The sequence below is a fragment of the Vigna umbellata genome, chromosome 3, assembly GCF_029865625.1.
Source record: "Vigna umbellata cultivar VRB3 chromosome 3, Vumbellata_1.0, whole genome shotgun sequence".
In the NCBI taxonomy this organism is placed as follows: Eukaryota; Viridiplantae; Streptophyta; class Magnoliopsida; order Fabales; family Fabaceae; genus Vigna; species Vigna umbellata.
In genome coordinates, this window is record NC_142167.1 from 49,193,154 (window position 1) to 49,215,052 (window position 21,899).

Below are 21,899 nucleotides of genomic sequence, written 5' to 3' on the forward strand. Positions count from 1 at the left end.
CACTAATACTTTTACAAATCCTTATATATTTAATAAAATAGAATAAAATAACTGAAATCATCTTTTTAAATAATAAAAAAAATATTAAAAATTTATTAATTGGGTAACTACATTTAATTTTTATTTAATAATAACTATTACTCATAAATATATTTAATATTAATTTTTAATAATAATTATAATTTAAAATAAGTATTAATAATTTTTAATAAAACTACTTTAAATCGAAGCATTCAATATCAATGCTCATTAAACTCATTGTTATTAATTATTAAATTTAAATTTGATTTGTTTAATTGTATTAATAGAAGAATTATTAATTACATTAAATAGATTAACTACTAACTATATTAAATACATGAATAATTAACTTATTTGGAAATAGATTAATAATTATTTATATCAAATATATTAATTGTTAATTATATTAAATAGATTAAATATTTATATATTTCAAAAATAAAAAAGAAATAATTTAAAAAATTCTTCCAAATGTTAACAAAAAAAAGGAAAAATCGTACATATAAACTGGAGCAGATTTTTAGGAGGTTAAAATTGAAACACCGATGATGCTATTTAGATGGCCGGAAAACAAATATGGTAAAATACGTTTATTTGGGTTAATATTTATTCAATAATTTTATCAGTGAAAATTTTCTTTTATCCGGTTTTACTGTGAAAAACAAAATATATATACAGACTTATTTTAGTTTTCTAGTTATCCCGCTTCTAATAAATGATATTCATTTTTCATTTTATTTAAAACGTTTTTTTATTAAAATTAAAATTTTAAAATATTAAATTAATTCTTCATAAAAAAAAGTTGATTCGTTTAAATATAATAAAGGAATTGAGTCTAACTTTCTTAAAACAATAAAAATTAAGTATTTATTTTAAACTAAAATGATGCAAATGCTTTTTATCTTCCTTAGAAAGATGAAAGTGTAATTTTCTGTAAAATGAATCAGTTCTTAGTATGCTTTAATATTAAATAATTCCATAAAACTGTTAGAAATTGAGACATGAAGATAGCCATTCATCTACCTAAATTTGGTACAAATGAAAGTAAAAAATACTTATATATATATATATATAATTAATAAAAGAATTCTTATTAATGTATTAAAATTTTATCATTGTAAAAAGATATTTTTAAATTAAAATAATTATTTATCTTTTTAATTTTAAAAGTTATTTATTTAAATTTAACTGGTTTTAAAAGCCAACTTATTTATAATATAAAAAAACTCACTCGTACATTTTCATCTGAACTGGTAGATGAAAGACTTTGTTCATGTCTCAACTGCTTTTCTTTTGAATTCAATTATTTTTCTTTTCCTTTCCTCTTTTATGATAATTGAGTTCTTGAATGGTGGGTACCCAACAATTTGAAATTCCTTCAAAAAATAATAATAATACAATATTATTATTATTATTATGCGTCAGGCTTCCTGCACGGTAAACAAAAGAAAAGTGCCCATTTGCTGCTCTATGTCATTCTCTTCCTCTTATCTTCTTTCTACACTCTGCAGTTACAAAAACGACGCTCTGTTTTCTCAAACGATGTCGTAACGGAGAAAAAGAAGAACTGTGCTGATGGCGGCGAGAAACGTTTCTCTGAGGCAGATATTTGCGGAGAGGAGCAAGGAGAGGCTTCTCTCGCGGAAGGATTTTTCAGAGCTGAGACTGAACGGCAACAGTAGCAGCAGCAACAGCGGCGTTGCTCGTCACGCGCTCTCGGATCGCGTGGTTAGGTTCTGCAATGGGTTTGTGGAATTCTTTGGGCAGCTTCGGGATATGGCGCGATCGGATCGAAGGAAAGTGGTGTTTGCGGCGAAGGCGGGGCTGTCGTTGGCGGTGGTTTCGCTGTTCATTTACATAAAGGAGGAACAGCTGAGCAAGTATTCCATCTGGGCCATTCTCACCGTCGTTGTCGTTTTCGAATTCAGCGTAGGTAGTCACAATTCGCATTCAGCTTCCTCTTTTCTTCACTTTTACTTTCCTTCCACAAGAAGTTTTTTTTTATTAATATTATTTTATTTATTATTATTATTATTGCAACATTCTTTTACACAGAAATACAAGATTTAATATAATTAAAACAAATGGTTATTATTAAAAAAAATGGAAAAAAGTTAGACACCAAAAGATAATTATAAAAGTGTACTGTTTTTTTAACTGTTATACACGAAAAAGTTCCACTTTAGTTTCTAATTATCCTTAATCTTTACAAGTTTATTTTTTTAGTTTTTAAAGAAATTATAAAAAATAGTAATGTTATGCATAAATAATATAAATTAGTTTTATTTTGTATTTAATTACAAAATTTCGTGCTAAATGAATTTTTTTATAGGTTTAATGTCTCAATAACTTCCTATTTTTGTTCAGAATTTGAAATAGGTCTCTTTATTTTTTGGCGTTTCAATTGGATTCTTATTTTTGATAATTTGATGCAAATAAGTTCTTTCTGTTAATTTCATCAAACGACGATAATAAATGTGTGACGTGGTCTTACGCGTGTCCTCAGGCCACGTCACACTTTCATTAACACCGTTTGATGAAATTGACGGAAAGAATTTATTTACATCAAATTAACAAAAATAAGGACCCAACGCCAATAAAGGGACCTATTTCAAATTCTGAAAAAAAATAGAGACATGTTGAATTAAACCTTTTTTATATTAATGTTTCCTATAATTTATTTTAAGAACTGAAATAAAATACGAACATTTTACCGAAAATTATTTTAAGGTAATTTAGTGTAATATTTATTTTTTAAAATTAAATAAATAATTAAACTTTTCAACCTTTGGCCTCTGTTTTAGAAAAAAAAAATCATCATAATTTGTATCTCAATATATTTCTCATGTAATTTAACAAGTTTTTATAAACCGTAAAAGATCAGAGCCAATGCATATTTAAATTACTCTATTATTAATACTATTCGTAGTTGACTAGGTTTTTTTTTTTCAATTTAATAGAAATTTACTACAGATCTATACTATAAATTTGTTAATTTTTGTAACAATAAGATTAAAGTTATTGAAAAGGATTGATTAAGAAAAAGGCTTTTTACATTAAATTAAACTTTTGTTACTTCATTAATCTAATTCTCATATAATTTTAGTGTAAGTGTATATGTATAAAAAACTTATGATGGTTTTTCATACAGAAAACACATTTTAATGAATTTTATAACTAATTTTGGTTTTATGTTTTTACGATTTTTGGTTTAGGTGCAACTTTGAACAAAGGGTTCAATCGTTCATTGGGAACGATTTCCGCCGGAGGACTTGCCCTCGGTATCGCTGAGTTGGCCGTACTGTCCGGAAAGTTCGAGGAACTTATTATAGTACTCTCTATATTTATTGCAGGTGAAGTATTTTGTGTTTAAATGTTCTTTCCTCTTAATTTTACCATTTTTGGCACTGAAAGCATTCTGTCATACACTTTTTTTTTTCACAAATTGGTGGGTCCTAGCAAATAATATGGGTTGTCCTCCCAGTTTAATCAGAATCCTTTAACATTTAAAGTAAATAGTTAGTCACTTTAAGAATCCAGATATTGACATCTTTGGTTGAATACTGTGAAAAATAAAATAGTCTTATTATAAATTTTTTTATTATCTCATTTTTTTTAAATTGCTTTAATAATTGATGTGATGTTTATTTAGTAATTATTATATATATTTATCAAAAGAAAAATTATTTTCAATATTAATAAAATTATTATAGTTAAAAATTTGTATTAAAATTGTTGATTTTTTTCTTTTTAATTATTATATTAAAAATAAAATGTATCAATACTTCTTATACAAAAACCAATCATCTACTTAATATTTGAAAGGATCATTTGTTCCATATTTTTAGGGGTTTGGTTCAAAGTAATCTTACTAAGACCTCGTATTTCGTTAAAAAATGTTCAATCTGGTCTTTTTGTTCACGCCGTTAAAAACATAACGGTGCAAATGTCAGCGTGACATTAACAGGTGGACTTAAATGATTTTTTAATTTAAAAAACAAGTCTCTGCCACGTCATCATCACCATTTCTAGACAAACCCACCGTAGCCGCCGCACCATCCAGCGCCGTCACCGCCATCCTCGTCGGCAGCCGTCCTCTACAATGCATCACACGCCACCACCAAAGTTATGCGACGAGAATGCGAGAAACCCTAGGTCTCCACGGTTTGCTTGTAGGTCTGATTGTGGTTGCAGGTGGAGGCAAGCAGCGGCGCGATTAGTGGTGGAGAAGAGTGGCGATTCGTGATCTGCAGCAACTGGCGATTTGGCTGGCGGTTAGCGGTGGACGATTCTGTGGTGGAGATTGGACGGCAGTGTTGTTGGCGCGACGACGATTTGGCTGGTGCAAGGGTGAAAGTGATGAAGATTGGTGGTTGCGGCATAGCAAGGGATCGCGGTGGGTAGTGGCGCGAGAACGAAGGTGAGATGCGAAGGTGATGGAGGTGCAACAAAAGGGAGAAGACGCTTTGGTGGTGACGCGTGATGTGTTTGAGAGGATGGTTGCCGGCGAGAATGACGGTGATGGCGCTGGATGGTGCGGCGGCTAGGGTTTCTTAGAGAGAAATTAGGGTTTGTCTGGAGATGGTGATGATGACGTGGCATTTGCACCGTTATGTTTTTAAGGACGCGAGCGGAAAGGACCGAATTGAACATTTTTTAACGAAATATAGGGTCTTACTGAACGATTTTAAAAGGTAGGATTACTTTGAAACCAAATGATGTATTAAACCTATTTGAAACTACAAAAGTGCTGTACATTCCTCTATGTGGATAACACAGGTATTACATGGGTTTATTTGGTTCCTCCGAGTCTCTCCTTGGACAAATTAGTCTGCTACTGTCTTTAACCTGCTAACAAGTACAATATGACTAGGCACCAAAACATCATCAATAACATCTTTCAAGTGTAAAAAGCTCCTTTAAAACTCTTCCAAATGCCTGTTATTTCATTAACCAATTTATGTGAATTATTAACTAATAATTAAGTCATGATTAGCTAATATAAACAATAAGCAACTTTTGTGGCCAAATAATATTACTAACTTTTATGCTTATTTACAGTATTTTGCTTAAAAAAGAAAAATAATTTGGATTGATGATTATGCTTTACTGGTTTGCAGGATTTTGTGCAAGTTATGTGAAGTTACTGCCTGCAATGAAGACATACGAATATGGCTTTCGTGTGTTTTTGTTGACGTTTTGTATTGTATTGGTATCTGGGAGAACTAGCAGGGAATTTTTCTCCACAGCCTTTTATAGATTAATTCTTATTGCAATTGGTGCTGGCATATGTTTGTTTGTAAATATTTTCATATTCCCCATCTGGTCTGGAGAGGATCTGCATAAATTGGTGGTGAAAAATTTCAATGGAGTTGCTGCATCTTTAGAAGGTTTGCTTGAATTTTTCTCATGTGGTTCGAACCTATCAAAGATTTGTAATCGTTGTTTTGCCTAGTTCCTTTGTTGAATTTGATGTTTTTGTCACTCTGAGCTGGTTCCTTTGTAACTATGTTTAGGCTGTGTTAATGGGTACCTACAATGTGTTGCATATGAGAGGGTACCTTCAAAAATTCTTGTTTATCAAGCCTCAGATGATCCACTCTACCGTGGCTATAGAGCAGCAGTTCAATCGTCAAGTCAAGAGGATGCTTTGGTATACATATTCTTTACTTCTCATCTTTCTGTTCGTCAGGTACCTAAATACCAAAACGAGTGCTACATTTTTTTGATTTTATCTTATCCTCGCAGGTAGATTTTGCATTATGGGAGCCACCTCATGGTCCATACAAGACATTCAATTATCCTTGGAGAAGCTATGTGAAAGTCAGCGGAGCTTTGAGGCATTGTGCTTTCATGGTTATGGCAATGCATGGATGCATACTTTCAGAAATTCAGGTAAAAGGAACATTTCTTTCCGTGGTCTATGCTAGATATTGGCTTTGTTGTCATTTTCGTTGGTGAACTTTTGGCCAGTAATGGGCTCTGCACGCTGTAAATTTACCTGATTTAATGCTTTTTTTTAACTGTATCTTCATAGAGTTATTGAAGGAAAGTTCTAATTAATAATTCTGTTTAACCATGTGCTTTTACCCATAGGGTATGGGTTGCTCTGGTACCAATTGAAAGAAAATCCTAAAAAGTAATAATTGTGCACAACTATATATTAATGGTTAATGAACCCATAATTCATGATGTAAAAGAATGCGAAAGTATATGAGTTTGTTATTAGGAATGATTTGGATGATGAGATTAATCACATATATGTAATCTTCCAAATGTAGAGCATCTTGTCGCATTTGTTATCTCTTATGATAGGAGGAAAACAAAACCCAAACACATAACATAGTAAGTAATGTTCCATTCTCTATAAATGGAACCATAATCCATTTTATAACGGTTTCAGTCACATTTTAGATTTTAATAATTCTAATTTAGTCTCTTGTCAAATTAGAATATTATTTTAGATATCCACCCAACAACCTTTGATGATAATTATGCCCTTAGTCATAAACGTAATATTAACACACCACTTCATAATTTTGACTAACCAGATAATGACTCTAACACTTTTAAATAATATATGTGACCCAAAAATTCTAATAATCTTCCACAGGTCACATATATATATCCTTACAAATGTGTTAAACTTTATGAGCTCAAATTTGACATTATATTCCTTGGACATAATGAAACAATCTTGTCTATTAATTATATCAATATATATAACCAAAACAGTTTTTGTTATAGTAATCATAACTAAACTCGTCAATGATCACTAATATTGACACAACCAAAAGACAGACACATCATTAAATGTGTAGTATAAAAATAACATAAAGTTGACATGTACATGTCAATTTCCAATTGGTCCTACTTTAGCTTAGTTAGATCAATCAACAATGTTATAACGTGTAATGATTGAATATCAAACTTTATATTTGATTAAAAGAAATTATCCAAACACAAGAGTATGCATGCATAATAACAAACATAGATCATAAATCACATAAATGACTAACTTTCATTGAACTAAAAATTCCTCCCACGGATCAATTATCATGGAGTGTATCCATGTATGTTATATGGAAATCTGGAAATCTGTCCACTTTGTACTCTTTTCTTGACAACTAGGAACCTAATGTCAATGCATTTTGACTTGATCAAACTCTTATTATTGTTGGAATACAAACTATTGATTTGTTGTTACAATATAACTTTTAAGTGGTCTTTCAATTCCTTTAACAATTTGCAACCCAGTAGTAAAGTTCCTCAGCCAAATCCCATGATTGCAATCCGGCCAAACATTAATATTCTTTTGGGTAGATCAATACTCGCATAGATACATAAACACAAATATTTAATATTTCTCACGAACAATCTATTCAAGAGAGATCACTTTGGTAACTTCTTGATTCAATTAGCTCATTTAAAATGTTAAACTACCAAAATTTGAACCTTTATGTACCAAATCCAAAGAAAACAATAATAATAAAATAAAATAAATCATAAAATGAGTTTTATCACGAATTTGGAAACCACCAATTTTAAACCGTGCTTTATGCATATTCATATATGGGACCCAAATTTCAAAATTTTCAATGACCTCGAGCTCATTGTTTTGATTAATTTTGACCATGCATCAACTGCTGACCAATGAAAATATGGGTACTTAATTTATCAGGCTGAAAAGCAGTCAAACACAATAAGTCTGCAGAGAAAGGAAATTGTGTGATGATCAATCGAATCTATATATTAAGGAGTGTGCAAATGTTGCATTATTAATTATTTCCAAGGAACCAATGCATTTACATTAGGGCAATGAAAACATATCTGTATTAGAGGAAGATCTTGGTATTTTTAAGCAAGGCAGATTGGTTTATTCCAAAGTGTTTGAGGTAGAGTTCTGCTGAGCCGTTAGATTTCAGAAGATACTTGAGTTGAGTAATGACTAAAATACAAAACAATATTAATTTCACGATTTATATTTCCTGTTTGATGGCTCAAGTGCCATTCTCTCAACATCTTCTCAAATGCTTGTATTTTCTCTCAAGACTCCTATTAAAGTCCAAGAATAGCATCAATTACTAGTCTCTGGTATCATCCTACTACTACTAAGATACAATAATTCTGTTCTTTTCCTTTCTTTCACCCCATATTTAAGATAAGATTGAACTTGTTACATTTTGTTCCTTTTGATCTACATCCCCTCGTTTTATTTATTTATTGTTTTGGTCGTGTGTAGGTTTTACTATTACATTGTTGGTTTTCAAATTTCATATATATACAGGCACCCCCGGAAAAAAGGCTGGTTTTCAGTAACGAACTTCAGAGGGTTGGCACTGAAGGAGCTAAAGTATTGCGTCAACTTGGAAGCAAAGTGGAAAAGATGGAAAAGCTGAGCCATATTGATATACTCTTGAACGTGCATGATGCAGCTGAGCAATTGCAGATGAAGATTGACCAACAGTCATTCCTCTTAGTCAATTCAGAAAGCTGGCAAGCTTCAAAAAAGCCTAAAGAAGTTGAGAGTCATGACAATTTGATTGATCTTAAAGACCATGAAAACAAACACTCACTCATCTCTTCCCTCAGTGAAACAGGGGCTGACTCAAGACTTAACATAGGTATAGAGTCTTCCGTTCCTGAATTGCACTTTTCACAAAGCATGATGTGCAAGAAAATATCTTGGCCACGCCTTTCATTTTTAGGAGATAACATGTTACTTGAGCAAGATTCCAAAGTATATGAAAGTGCAAGCTCTTTGTCTTTGGCAACCTTTGCTTCCCTTTTAATAGAGTTTGTTGCGAGGCTTCAGAATCTCGTGGATGAATTCCAAGATCTCAGTGAGAAGGCCAATTTCAAGGACCCGTTTGACCAAACAATATTAAAGTAGGTGACAATGACACCATATGGACCACATTTGCAACTTTATTTCAGTATTCGAGGTATCTATAATATTATATCTGTGTATCTAACTATAATGTATAATGATATATCATAGTCCATCCATAATATATATATATATATATAGGTATATATATATATATATATTTCTATAATGATATAGCAGTTATTCCGCATTTTTCTTAAATTTTCATTTTTATTTCTTGCAAATTGTAGTTCTGATCTATTTTACTTTTCTTTATTTCATTTTTCTACCTCATGTTTTTCATTCTTTTTTTTTTGTTCTCTAATAGATATAATTTAATTTTTCCGTAGTTATTTTTCAATTTTCTTAAACAAATAAATACGAAAGTACATGAACTTTTGTTACTTGTTTTGGTTTTTAAGTATTATTTATTTATTTGTTCATAATTTAATTATCTTATAATGTTACTCTTGAAACTTATTATAAAAAGTATTTAAATATATATATTTAATTTTATTTTATGTTCTATTAATCATATATTTTAATTTTATTTATTATAATAGTATTAGTATAGAATGTTAAAATAAATGAGAAAGAGGCATAGAATGAATTTCTAACGTGTGTTCTGCACACAGGATTATGCATTTATAAATAGAAAAATACAAATAAACGAGACTAAGTTTGTTACATTTAAAACTAAAACATAATATAGTAACTAATAATAATTTTAAAAATTATTATACATTTGGCACTATATTCAATTAAACTCCATGCATAAACTGTTGTCAAATGAATTATTTAACTTACTCTCATAATTTAATTATTCAGAAGCCCAAATTATACTTGTCATCTGGGTGTTGCATTGGAAAATCATACTTAATGCGTGGATACGGATCTATAATTAAACTTAATCGAACTTAAACACAGCCGTCTAAAGTATTTATAAAATCTTTCAATCAAGCATCGAACTAGTGTTGTCAGGTTAAACTACGCATCCATGACAGAAATGAGGGAACAAGAATCAGCGATAATTTCATTTCAGCTTCCAGACTTGCTCCCAACCCCGTGAAAGATCTTCACACTGAAAAAGAATAATACAGTGACACGAGACCATGAAGCATCAAAATTGGCCCACCAACAGAACTAGTTCTTAATTCCAAAAGGTCCAAAATGATTTGACCCTTGAGACATTCTTCACAGTTCTACATTTCAATGCTCCTTCAACATCATGAAAATCATAGGGCAAAAAAAAACTAGTCTCTCTAATTCCTTTCCAACCTTTAAATTCATTATTTCCTATAATGCCAAAATTTTAAAATTCTGAGACAGTATGCCTAATCTGTTGTCCATGGATCAGTCTCTGCAATGATCTCAGAGGGCTCATAAACATTTGGCTCTGAACTTTCCTCATTCGAGATTGACTCAGCTTCACCAGATGCTTCTCCCTCCTCATCTTCTGATCTACCCCATCTTCCTCCTACGGCCATGGCCATCATTTCATAAATCTTATTACCCAACTCAGCTGGGCTATCAGGCTGCATTATTGAGAAACTATGTTAATTAAAACTGCAGTAAACCTATAATTGTCACAACAGAATAAGCATTATCCCACTATATTACCCAACTCAGCCGGGCTATTAGGCTGCTCTACTGAGAAACTATGTTTAGTCAAAAATGCGGATAACCTATATTTGTTACGGGAAAATAAGTCTTATCCTACTAGATGAGCTTAGCAATATCAATTACGCAACATCATTTCAGGGAGTTATAGACCAAATGTAGTCTATACATGTTATATAAAAAATCAAATTTTATATTGCACTTACAGAAAATCCACTAGAAATTAGAGCTGTGTCGTATAAGAGATCGACTGCTCTCTTGGCTTCACTACTGTCAGGTTCATTCTTGCAGGCAGCCTGAAAGAAAGATAAAACGAATTAAAACAATAACTCAGACAAGTTCAGTTCAGAGTATGGCTGTCTATCAGTTTCTACATTCAATAATTGTGTACTTTTAATCTCAAAAGTGTGTCTATGCTAAGTGTGTATGTTGTGTGCTAACTATAAGAAAACTTATTAATATTGTAACAACGTTTATAAATCAATAAACTCCAAAGTCAATGTCAACTCACACTCAAATCTTTGATGATGGGGTGATCTGTATTAATCTCCAATATTCTCCTCCCCCTCATGAACTCCAAACTTGAAGTGTCCCCAAGAGCCTGTGCCTTCATTAGTCTGAAGAAATGAGAATTGAAATTTGTTTAAGCCTTGTCATGAGAATGATCAACTGCTTGTGAGAGAATGGCTTGCAACGCTAAATAAGTTACTGACTAACCTCTCCATGTTTGCAGACCAACCAAACTTCCCTGATACAAGCACACAGGGAGATGAACTCAAGCGTTTAGAGATCTGAACTTTGGCAACCTTATCACCAAGCTGTTGTTTTATCCAATCACAGAGTAGGTTGTATTCTTGTTTGTTTTCCCTCTCTGTGACCTCGTCCTCATCACCTGATTCAATAATTTTTTTGAGAACAATATTTAAAGCCAAATTTCCCGGAAACAAAATAGTATTTGAGCAATTGAAAGCAAGGTAGGAAATAATACAAACCTAATTCCAAATCTTCCTTACTGATATCAACAAATTTTTTTTCTTTATATGTCTGTAAGTTCTGAATGGCAACTTCATCAATGGGTTCAACCAAATAAAGAACCTATAACAATAGACACAATTAACTTAAGTTATATCAAGCATTTCAATCATACACAAAACCAGAAAGCCTAACCCTCCAGGAGATAGCAGGTTGGTACTGCAGAGGGAAGCTGGACACAACCCCCTCTTGACAACCTTGGCTACCATCTCCCCGACCAATTCCCTGTCTACAAGCACAAATTAACATGTAGAGATACCTCAATATCTTTCTGAATCAATCTCTCCACAAATGGAGCAGTCTTTGCACTCTTCAAGCTGTCAGTTGCTAGGTAAAAGATAGCCTTTTGGTTTTCTCCCATGTTTTCAACATAATCATCCAAGCTTTTAAGTTCATCTTCGCTTTTGGAAGTGTAAAACCTTAATAACGGTGTTATGCGCTTATGATTTCCAGTGTCTTCAATACAACCTAATTTTATAAACCTACCAAAGTTCTCCCAGAATTTCTTGTAGTCCTGGAATCACACAAAACTATTCATTAAATCAATAGACTCTAAATTCATATTCAAAATATAAAGAAGCTAGGTTTGCCGCTAGGAACCTCTTTATTTTCACTTTCAGAAAGATCTTGAATCATATCAAATGCCTTCCTGACAAGTCTCTTTCTCATTATTCTTACCTGATTACAATATTATTAGAATAAAGTAACATTATTAGAAAAACAAAAATAATTATCAAACATCATTCATGTTTATCATATGAAATGAGTTATTTATATAAGCACGAAAAGTGGTAGTCTTCTTACAATTCTGCTTTCTTGAAGGATCTCTCGAGAAACATTGAGAGGAAGGTCATCTGAGTCAACCACACCCTTCACAAAGCTCAGGTAACGTGGAAACTGAAAAATAAAACGGTAAGTAAAACATCAATTGTGCTCTTCAATGCTCCAAGCTCTTCCCTTTTAGGTAGCTGAGAACAGTCAATAACATAAAGAGCAAGAAACAACAAAAGCACAGATATGACACATAAGAGCTTGAAGTTATACACCAGAGTAGGAACCAAACATTTTCCTTCTTTCATGATTCGTAATAACAATATAATGAAAGAGGGGGCATTGACACAAATTTCAAATATACAAGACAAATCTCAGTTAGAAGCTTATGGGTAAATTAGTACTCACCAGCTCCCCATCAAAATCATCTGAAATGAATACACGCTTGACATACAAGCGTATGTTCTTTGTTTTAGGATTCACTACTTCTTCGTTGTTAAGAGGTCCCATTCCTGGAACATATAGAATGCTTCTGAACTCGACCTCACCCTGCAGAGTTTAAAGCCTAACCAAATTTGATAACTACGTAAAGGAAATGACCTTCTGCTGATACAATAAATTTTCAATATACCTCAGTGGTGAAGTGAGTATGTGCAAGTGGCTCTAAGAATTCATTAAAAGTCTTCTTGTAAAATTCACTGTACTCCTCCTTTTCCACTTCTTTTGGGCTCCGCATCTACCAAAAATTAAAAAAGAACTGCAAAGTTAGACCAGTAAAAGAGGCACTACAACAGAAAGAATAAAAAAAATGCACGGAAATAATGTGAGATAATAGTAGATATATCTCAAACTCACCCATATTGGCTTTGTTTCATTGGCTAATTCCCAATCCCAATACTTCTCGGTTTTAGTCTTTTTCACCATCTTTTTCTCACCCTTATAACACAAGCAAATACAGAGTCACTTCGTATTGATAACAAATTAGAACACTTGGTATTGGTGACAAATTATAAAAACAGTATAACACCAACATTAAGAAAGACTTAAGTCATTACCTCTACTTTTGGTTCTTCCCCTTCTTTGGGTTCTTCCTCCTCTTCCACCTGCCAATATTAAAATTAATTAATTAATTGATAATTAAATTAATGGCCAAAAAACCTAGGGCTGATTCATTTGCCACTCCATGAAAATCATTTCCATAAGCTTCAAAAGTATTTAAGAAAATAGAGAATAATTAAAAGTAAATAAATTTAACATAGATAAAATGAGTCATTCGACAAGTATTATTATGCTTTTTTAATAAATAAACTAAAATTATTTTTTATACTTCAATTGTTAGACATTATTCATCCACGATATTTTCTATTCAATTGAAAAGAAAATGGTTGCTCCCTTTCCAGATGGAAACAAATTTCTAAAAGAACCCACGTTTTCAAGCATCACTTAACACTTGTTTATAACCATCTCCTATTCACCACTAATCCCTCATTACAACCAATATCAATCCTCTCTGGCCTGAATATGCTAGCAAAGATAGCCCAGTATCAACCCATTCACAGAAACCCAACGGTTATGTAAAACTTAAAATAAGCCAGTCATCCTAACGGTAGAATAAACTCACCTCAAACACAAACACCAAATAACAAGGAACCGTTTCAAGTTTCCTTTCTACCTAACAGTTGTCTCAAACTAACAATAACCCAGTCGTCCTAAAGGTGACAGAACCATAGCTAATGTAGAACAAATTTTCCAACACAAACACAAAACAACAAGGAACCATTTCACGTTCCCTTTCTACCCCGGTTGATAAGTAAATATTTATAATTACCATTAAGTGAAGACAAAATCCCATTATTCACTGACAGAAATCAATACCAAAACCTTGATATCAACCTTGAACAATAGTAGAATCCAATGAGTGGGGTCTTAAACTACATAAGTAATTGTCATGTTTCTCCAACAAAAGAAATTAAAATAAAGCATTTCATAGACAATAGAAAAGGCAGGAGAAAATTATTGATAATAGATCAGTATAAAAACTACCGAACATATGTGCAAAGTAGAAAACTACCACGTGTACACATAATTGGTTTGGCACACTTCTGCCACCCAACATCAACACAAGAATCTGTAACAGGAGAAGGCCTGCTTACCTCCACAGTCTTCGACTTTTCTTGCCATGTGTAGATGGGGAAGGAAACAAACTGTGAGTAATTCTTCACCAAACCCTGAATCCTGGTTGGCTCAGAGAATTCATATTTGTCATCCTCCTGGCCAGTAGAGAAGAATTTGAGTGTTTTAATCACATAAAACATGTCGGCACTAAATTAATGTTCCAAATATTATACTATGTTTATCCTTTTATTGAAAGAGGACAAATAAATTTCAAAAGCAGATTTCCAACTGAAATTTAAAATATTATACTATTTAATTAATATCAATTATCTGGCTAGACAAGAAACAAGAATTATTTGGGAGCATCAACCACATGTCTGTAATAAATTAGTTTTACAGTTTCCAAACAATATTATCCTGAGTTCAACCCTTCATCAATACATATTTCTTAGTTCTTACATTCGATGTAACCTTTCTAAAATTCAAAAGTAACATCACTCACTCTTAAATACAGTGTAATTTGTGTACCACGCCGCAAAAGGTTTTCCGGATCAGTTTCTTCCTTTATCACATAAGAGCTACTGTCAGCTTCTGCTTCCCACACATACTGCTTATCTGATCTTGGGCTCTTCGTAGAAACAACAACCTGATTGCCAAGCAGAAATAGCCAATTAATGGCAAAATTCAGAAACAGTTAAAATCAGAAAAATCAACCAGCAGGTTATGCTTAAGAAAACCACTCTGTACCTTCTCAGCAACAAGAAAAGCAGAGTAGAATCCAACACCAAATTGTCCGATCAAACCATTATCTGCTCCTAGATCCTTGTTTTCCTATAACACAAGGGGGATATGAAAACATGATTGAAGAATTAAAGCATCAATTATCAATGAAAGCTACATTTCAGCTCAATTGGAAATCACCTTAAGTGCTTTCAAAAATTTTGATGTACCACTCTGAGCAATAGTTCCAAGACAATCAATGAGCTCTTCTTTAGTCATTCCAATACCAGTATCTCTACAGGGTCAAGAGTTAACAGTTTAATACTCCTATTCAAAGGTACCCATGAAAAGTGAAATAAAACCAAAACAATACAGATACACACGTTATAGTAATAGTTCCATTTTCTGGATCAGACTTTATACGTATCTCAAGATCTCCAGCATCTCCGAGCAAAGAAGGCTCAGTCACACTTAAGAATCTCAACTTGTCCAAAGCGTCACTAGCATTACTGGAAGAACAGAACAATCAACAAAATACATCACAGTCCAGTGGTAGCATACTCATATCATATAACCCGTCTTAGATATAGGTGCAAAAATCCAAAAGTGAAAAAAAACCATGGCATCTACTAAAGCAACCTCTTTTAGTATGCACTACTCAACAATAATAGCACAATCATGCAACATGGAAACATTAGTCAGATTACCTCACAAGTTCACGAAGGAAAACTTCCTTGTGGCTATACAGACTGTGAACAATCAAATCCAACAATCGACTCACCTGCACAAAAGAAAAATGGAATACACGTACTTCAGCAAAACTAATACACTTCATAACAGGAAATCTCCCTTCATTCCAAGCGAAATGCAAAAACAAATATATCCCTTCTTTCAGTAAAAATCATGCGCACACACACTCCTTTATGCATTAAGTCTATCACTTACATATCAAAATTCCAAACTAAATGCAACAGATATGTACGTGTTAGTAAAAGGATTTGCTAATATACACTTACTTGTTTTTTAGTGGGAGTACTAATTACTTCCTTAATCCTCCAAAATGAAAAACTAGATGATCGTAGTAAATATCATATGCAAATGCAGATATATATATCATTACATACATAAATATATACACACGCACACACATACATATAGGTCACGGAATTCATTAGATTCATAAATCTCTCTCACAAGCAAACATACCAGTAATGAACGGGTGTTTGTCGAAATTCCAAACCAAGTACAAGAGTAAATTGAGATTGCATTCATTTCTTAAGTAAATCTTTCTCTCTTCACGATGTCAGCTTATTTACTTGCAATTACAAGCCACACGTAACAGCAAAAAGGTTGAACCTTATCTCAAGACGACCAAAAACTACAAAAAGGTTAACAAACCTACAAACTCACTACAAACACACCTCAGCCTGGTATTCAAACTTCTCCCCGGTGGTCTCCTCCTTCTCGGCCACGGCGGCCTCACATCGAACAGCGAGCTTCCTCTCGCGCCTCTGCGCCCATCTAAGCCCCGCGGCGGAGAAGAAGCTCCTCCGGCGAGCGAGCTGCGGCGGCAGAAAAGCGCTTCTGAGAGGGGAAGCCCTTGAAAAGGAGGAAGAAGGAAGGAAAGAGGTAAGAGAGGCCGTGGCCATGGTTCTGCTCAGTACGGGAGCCATACTTTGAACTCTCCACACACAAGAGAGTGAGTAAGAGAGTGTTCCTTGTGATGTATTATCCCTAACTGTGACTTGGTGTGAGCTAGAATAACGAAAACCCCTTACAGAGAAATGAATAAAGGGTTTAGGGAAGATATAATGCCAGAGATTGTTCTAGAATCATAGGAAGGGTTTTGGCCGTTTTACCGTCGGAATTGTAAGGCCTAGATTCTGCCACGACATGCCATATCCAGTCTTACATGTATTTATTTTGTATTTTATTTGAATAACTAAACTGATCTTTTTTTTTAATTAAAGTTTGTCGCAATAAAGGATAAATTGTCCGTGCAATTTGGCGTTAAAAAATGTCGTTACCTTTTACTACGGAAGTAAAAGGTTTAATTATATGGTTAATTTTTATTTCTCGTTATTTTTCTTAAATAGATTTTTTAGTTATTTTTTATTTTAATTGGATCTTTAATTATGAAAATTTTATTTTATTTGTAGAAAAAAGTTGACATTTTAAGAATTACAAGAAACAAACATTTTTATTGAAAAAGGGTATTCGTGCCAAAGGGACTTTGCTGCTAGGCCCAAATTAAGAAAAGCGTCAGTGGATTTTTTTTATATATTTTGTTATTTTTAATGATAATAAAAAGGGTGTCCAACTGTTCATTTGATCCATAAGATTGGGCCATGCCAATGTTCCAACATGAAGAAAATGGTTCACTAAGTGCGAGATGAAACAGTGACAGGCCCATCAGCTGCAAGATGAAACAAGTATGCACTGTAAACCATAAAAGTAAAAAACGGTAATGGAGTCAAAATGAAGCTATCAGGAACTGGGCTATTCGAGTATGCCTAAATCAGACACTACTGTCTTACCAAACATGCGAAGACAAACCTAACCAGACAAACATGCAAAATATGAAACAAACAGTACTAGGCCCCAAATAAAACGCTAAGGCAGATGATACAACTTCATGCACAAATAAACACACCAAACATAATTATCCAGACAGATTCGATGCTTCCTCTCTTGCAATAATACTGGGCTAACATGTAACCACACAGCTTTAATACACACGCACCAATCAGGAAAACGAAACCCAGAATCACGCCGGCTCAAACACGCATACTTGTACACAGAAAATAAACCAGAAGACTCACGCCGTCGTTATATATTTGTTCTTCTTTATATTGTCCATTGCTTGCAAACTCCCTTTACTGTTATTTTATCCTTTAAACAATTTTTTAGATTTTGATAAGTTTCGATTTAAGTAAAATTCTTATTGAATTAATTGGGAGATGACTTGGGATGGGTAATCCTCTGTGTGCTCATATCTTGAATAGAATAAAAGTTATATCTAATCAATGTTTAATGAATTCAATTAGTTATCGAGATGTTGTTTGAAGAAGAAAACTACATTTAATGCATGCATGCAATGTCAAAGCTATTCAGACACGAGGAAGTCATTTAAGTGAGTATGAAGTTGACAAAATGACTATAAAAGAATTTGTATTAGGCATTTTTCTTCCCCTCCTATATAAATCCATTTTCTAGTTGTTCTGAATAAACTAAAGTGTAACGGCTTTAACTGTCAAACGACAGTCTGTTCATCCTATTATATATTATATGTTGTACGTTGTTATTAATGAGAAAATATAACACTCGTTTTTTCTCTTTATCTGCATTACACTCCCTGTTGTATTCTCTCTCAAACACCTACCTAGCGCTAACACCAATAAGGAAAAAGTAAGAAGAATAAGAGTTAGATTTGCAAAAAGTGTTGAAAAACTGCCAAAATGTTTTGTGTGTCCAAATTAAGCTTTATAAAGAACATTGTTTATGTTTAATCTTTAACAAACTAATAATGTGCTTAACCTTATAAATGTCCAAAGATGTAAATTCTCTCCAGTGAGGGAAACCTGTGATACATTGATCACATAAATATATTTTCTTTATCATGAGTCATAATTGGTTTGCTATTTAAAGAATACTCATGTTAAGTTAGGAGTGACTTGTTGTTTAAATAGTACTCAAATGGGATTAGGAAGGACTGACTATGATTTGAAGAATACCCAGGGTTTTAAACCAAAATTGGCTAAGTGTCAAAGATTACTTCTGGAGTAAGCCAAGACTTGCTACTATTTGAAAAATACTCATTTGTACTTCGCTACAATAGTTTTTATAGTGAAACTTAGTTGGCTAAGAACTGGACGTAGTTTGCACTATCATTCAAACTAGAATAAAAATACTAAGTAATAATATCTTCTTCCTAATTTGTTACATTTTTGTTATTTTGTGTGTTAACTAAAGAAAGAGAGCCTACAAGAAAAAAGGATTTAAAAAATTCACTAACATATTATTTGTTATGTAAATCATTGTTTGATTACTCAGTGCTAAAAACATTTTTAAAAAATTAGAAAGAAATTCAACTTTCTTTCTTTTTGTATTTTATAACTTAGCAATGTAAACATGTTGGTCGCTCCATTCTATTAAAATTGTACTATAATAAATATATGAAACAAGTAAGGAAAACAAAACATGCTTAAGTGAGTTAACTTACATAACCCAGTAACGCAATATATCAAGTCATTTTATAAAATCTTTGACCTATTGAAAGTGATTCGAGTTGAGTTAAACTTTTTTAACTCAATCTATAAGGAATTAACCTATTTAAACAAGATTGAATGAGCTTGACACACTAATTAAACTTTGTTATTTCTTAACTTCATGTTCTTTAACACATTTTGTTCATTTTAAAGCGTACAAAAAGTATCTAAACAAAAAGAAGAAAGGATAAGTTGTTTTTGAAATTTGTTATGACACCTCGTTTGAAAAGAGTAAATAAAAAATAAATGAGCATGATCTTTATAGAAAAAAAGATGAGTCTACCATGTTTCACAAGAATGAGAGGAAAAAAATATTCTTCATTGTGTTTCTAATATTACAATGAATAAAAGCTAGATTTTTAAAAATGAGTTAAAACTTGTGGTCAACTCGATCCATCATGCGTCTGAGCCAAGTTAGGTTAAAAAAGATTTGCAAATTTCAATACAAGCCAAAAATGAACCTGACCATCTAAGAACACTGAATTGAACTCGTGGTGAGCCAACCTAGACCTAAAAGAAAAACTCACCTCATTCTTAACTTAATAGTCTAGCCCAAAGCACAAGCAATTTTTTTTAAAAAAAAAATTGGGAGAGAGAGGCCCACACCCATGACACTTCATTCATTCATTACCTTTGTCTTTTATTAATCATTTTCTTTTCATAAGGCAATAAGGTATGCTATAAGGTTTTTGAGTTTCTCTTCCAACTTTGTGCAACTTGTAATTATCACGTCACACACCATAGCCATGCATAACGTACGATGGGCCACTGCCACACAAACCACCACCCATCGCAATGCCACATTGTGACTTCATTCACACCTTCAAACTCTTTACTATCACTTCTTTTGATTTCTACCATTAAACACCAACTTCCTTTAATTATATATTACTCAGTCTTTTAATATTATTAGTTAAGATATTTTTTATTGTAGATAAGGATAAAGAAGATGCTTCAAGAGATGAAAATGTTTTAGATTTATCCATTCAATGCTTTAATTTTATAGTCTGATAAATAACAACAAAGATTTGATGTTAGGAATAATTTGTATTTTTGTTATTTAAAGTTTAATATGATTTTAGGTTGTATTGAAGTTTAAGCTTTAAAATGAATATGTTGCATTGACTTTTGAGATCATTTAGATTTTATTTAGAATTATGATTTAATTTTTAAGATAAATGATTTATTTATCTCATAAAATAAGAAAAAAATTTAAAATAGGTTAGAACTTTTTGAATTTTGTTACATATTTAAAAAATGTTAAATTTAAAAAGTTGTATATTTTTTAATTAAGTGAATTAATTCATTTAATCTATTAATTCCTAGTGAAACTCAAATTTTTAAACTAATATGTAAGTCTAATTAAGTTGTTTCATTAAGTGATAACATAACAAAGACACCAATTTTTTACAACTTTAACAAAATCCATATTCCCTGTTTTTCAAGAATAAAGCAGTAATGTATCCATTATTAAAAATCGTTACTAAAATCTTATGGCATATTGTTTTTACCTTTTTCTTATCTAAAGTCTATTCCTTTTGTTAACTTCATGTTGTTTAGTGTTCGGCTTGAAATGAGAAATGCGTGAATAAAAATAGAAATGAAAAAAGTTTTTGGAATATGTTATGACAACTCATTTGAAAGGAAGGAACAAAACTGAAATGAACGTCAATTTCATACAAAGAAAAGAGTCTCACTGTACAAAGTTTCTTCACCAGAATGGTCAAAAATAGAGGGAAAAAAACACATCAATTATTATCAACATCTTTTTCTAATAACTATTTCACAAATTGTCTTAATAATAAAAATAATATATAAACAAGTTTTTTGAAATAAAATTATATATATATATATATATATATATATACACTAATTTAAGTAATATTTTAAAGTATATCAAAATTTAGTTGATAAAAATACTCTCGTATGTTATAAATTCTAAGAGTTAAAATTAAAGGTATTTCAATAATTTTTTATTTTTATTTTAAATTGAAAATAAGAATTATTAAAATATTTTTGTGTTCAAAGTAAGTTTTTTTTGTAATAGGATATTTTTATCAATTAAAATTTGGTAATTTTTAAGTGGTTATATAAATTAACATGTCCATATATATATATATATATTATATTGTGTAAACTTTAAAAACTATCAACCATGATAATTTCCTGTACTCCTTTTCTTGTCACTTGTTTTGTAACTATAATTAAACCATAACCACAATTATGTTTGATAAAGAACTGATTATGATATTCAATGGTGCTATATTGCAAACATATTCTACATACCATAAAAAAAATTGTTTATATTTTTGGACATGAAAAATCTTTCATTTGTCTAAGTGAAAAGATAATTAATACAATAAATAGATAAAAGACGACAGTGTAAATTACTTAGAAGGCCATTCAATTAGATGACTACGTACAAATTTATTCATTTATACAGTAAATGTCTCAGAACAAATACAAATAATACTTTCAATTGG

General features: G+C 31.8%; 2 protein-coding genes across 3 annotated transcripts; one reads left to right on the forward strand and one right to left on the reverse strand.

Annotated features, from left to right (window-relative positions):
* The first annotated feature begins 1,314 nt into the window (after nt 1–1,314).
* LOC124820846 (aluminum-activated malate transporter 4-like) lies at nt 1,315–9,979 on the forward strand. Of its 2 annotated transcripts, XM_088110846.1 has the most exons (7): nt 1,315–1,458; nt 1,533–1,954; nt 3,237–3,374; nt 5,142–5,411; nt 5,538–5,674; nt 5,770–5,916; nt 8,309–9,979. In XM_088110846.1, the coding sequence occupies exons 2-7, from the start codon at nt 1,597–1,599 to the stop codon at nt 8,912–8,914; spliced, it is 1,656 nt and encodes a 551-aa protein (XP_087966972.1). In that variant the 5' UTR covers nt 1,315–1,458; nt 1,533–1,596; the 3' UTR covers nt 8,915–9,979. The 2 variants fall into 2 exon arrangements, with proteins under 2 accessions (XP_087966972.1, XP_087966971.1); XM_088110845.1 differs by lacking the exon at nt 1,315–1,458 and having other exon boundaries at nt 1,465–1,954.
* Nucleotides 9,903–16,934, reverse strand: CR88 (Chaperone protein htpG family protein). The gene is made up of 19 exons (XM_088110844.1): nt 16,570–16,934; nt 15,856–15,929; nt 15,532–15,657; nt 15,350–15,443; nt 15,176–15,259; nt 14,931–15,074; nt 14,467–14,583; nt 13,369–13,416; nt 13,169–13,249; nt 12,945–13,049; nt 12,722–12,862; nt 12,347–12,439; nt 12,143–12,220; nt 11,802–12,056; nt 11,503–11,605; nt 11,228–11,402; nt 11,022–11,127; nt 10,717–10,806; nt 9,903–10,425 (listed from the first exon to the last, which is right to left on the reverse strand). Exons 1-19 carry the CDS (start codon nt 16,819–16,821, stop codon nt 10,225–10,227), a joined length of 2,367 nt encoding a protein of 788 aa, XP_087966970.1. The 5' UTR covers nt 16,822–16,934; the 3' UTR covers nt 9,903–10,224.
* Nucleotides 16,935–21,899: the final 4,965 nt, after the last annotated feature.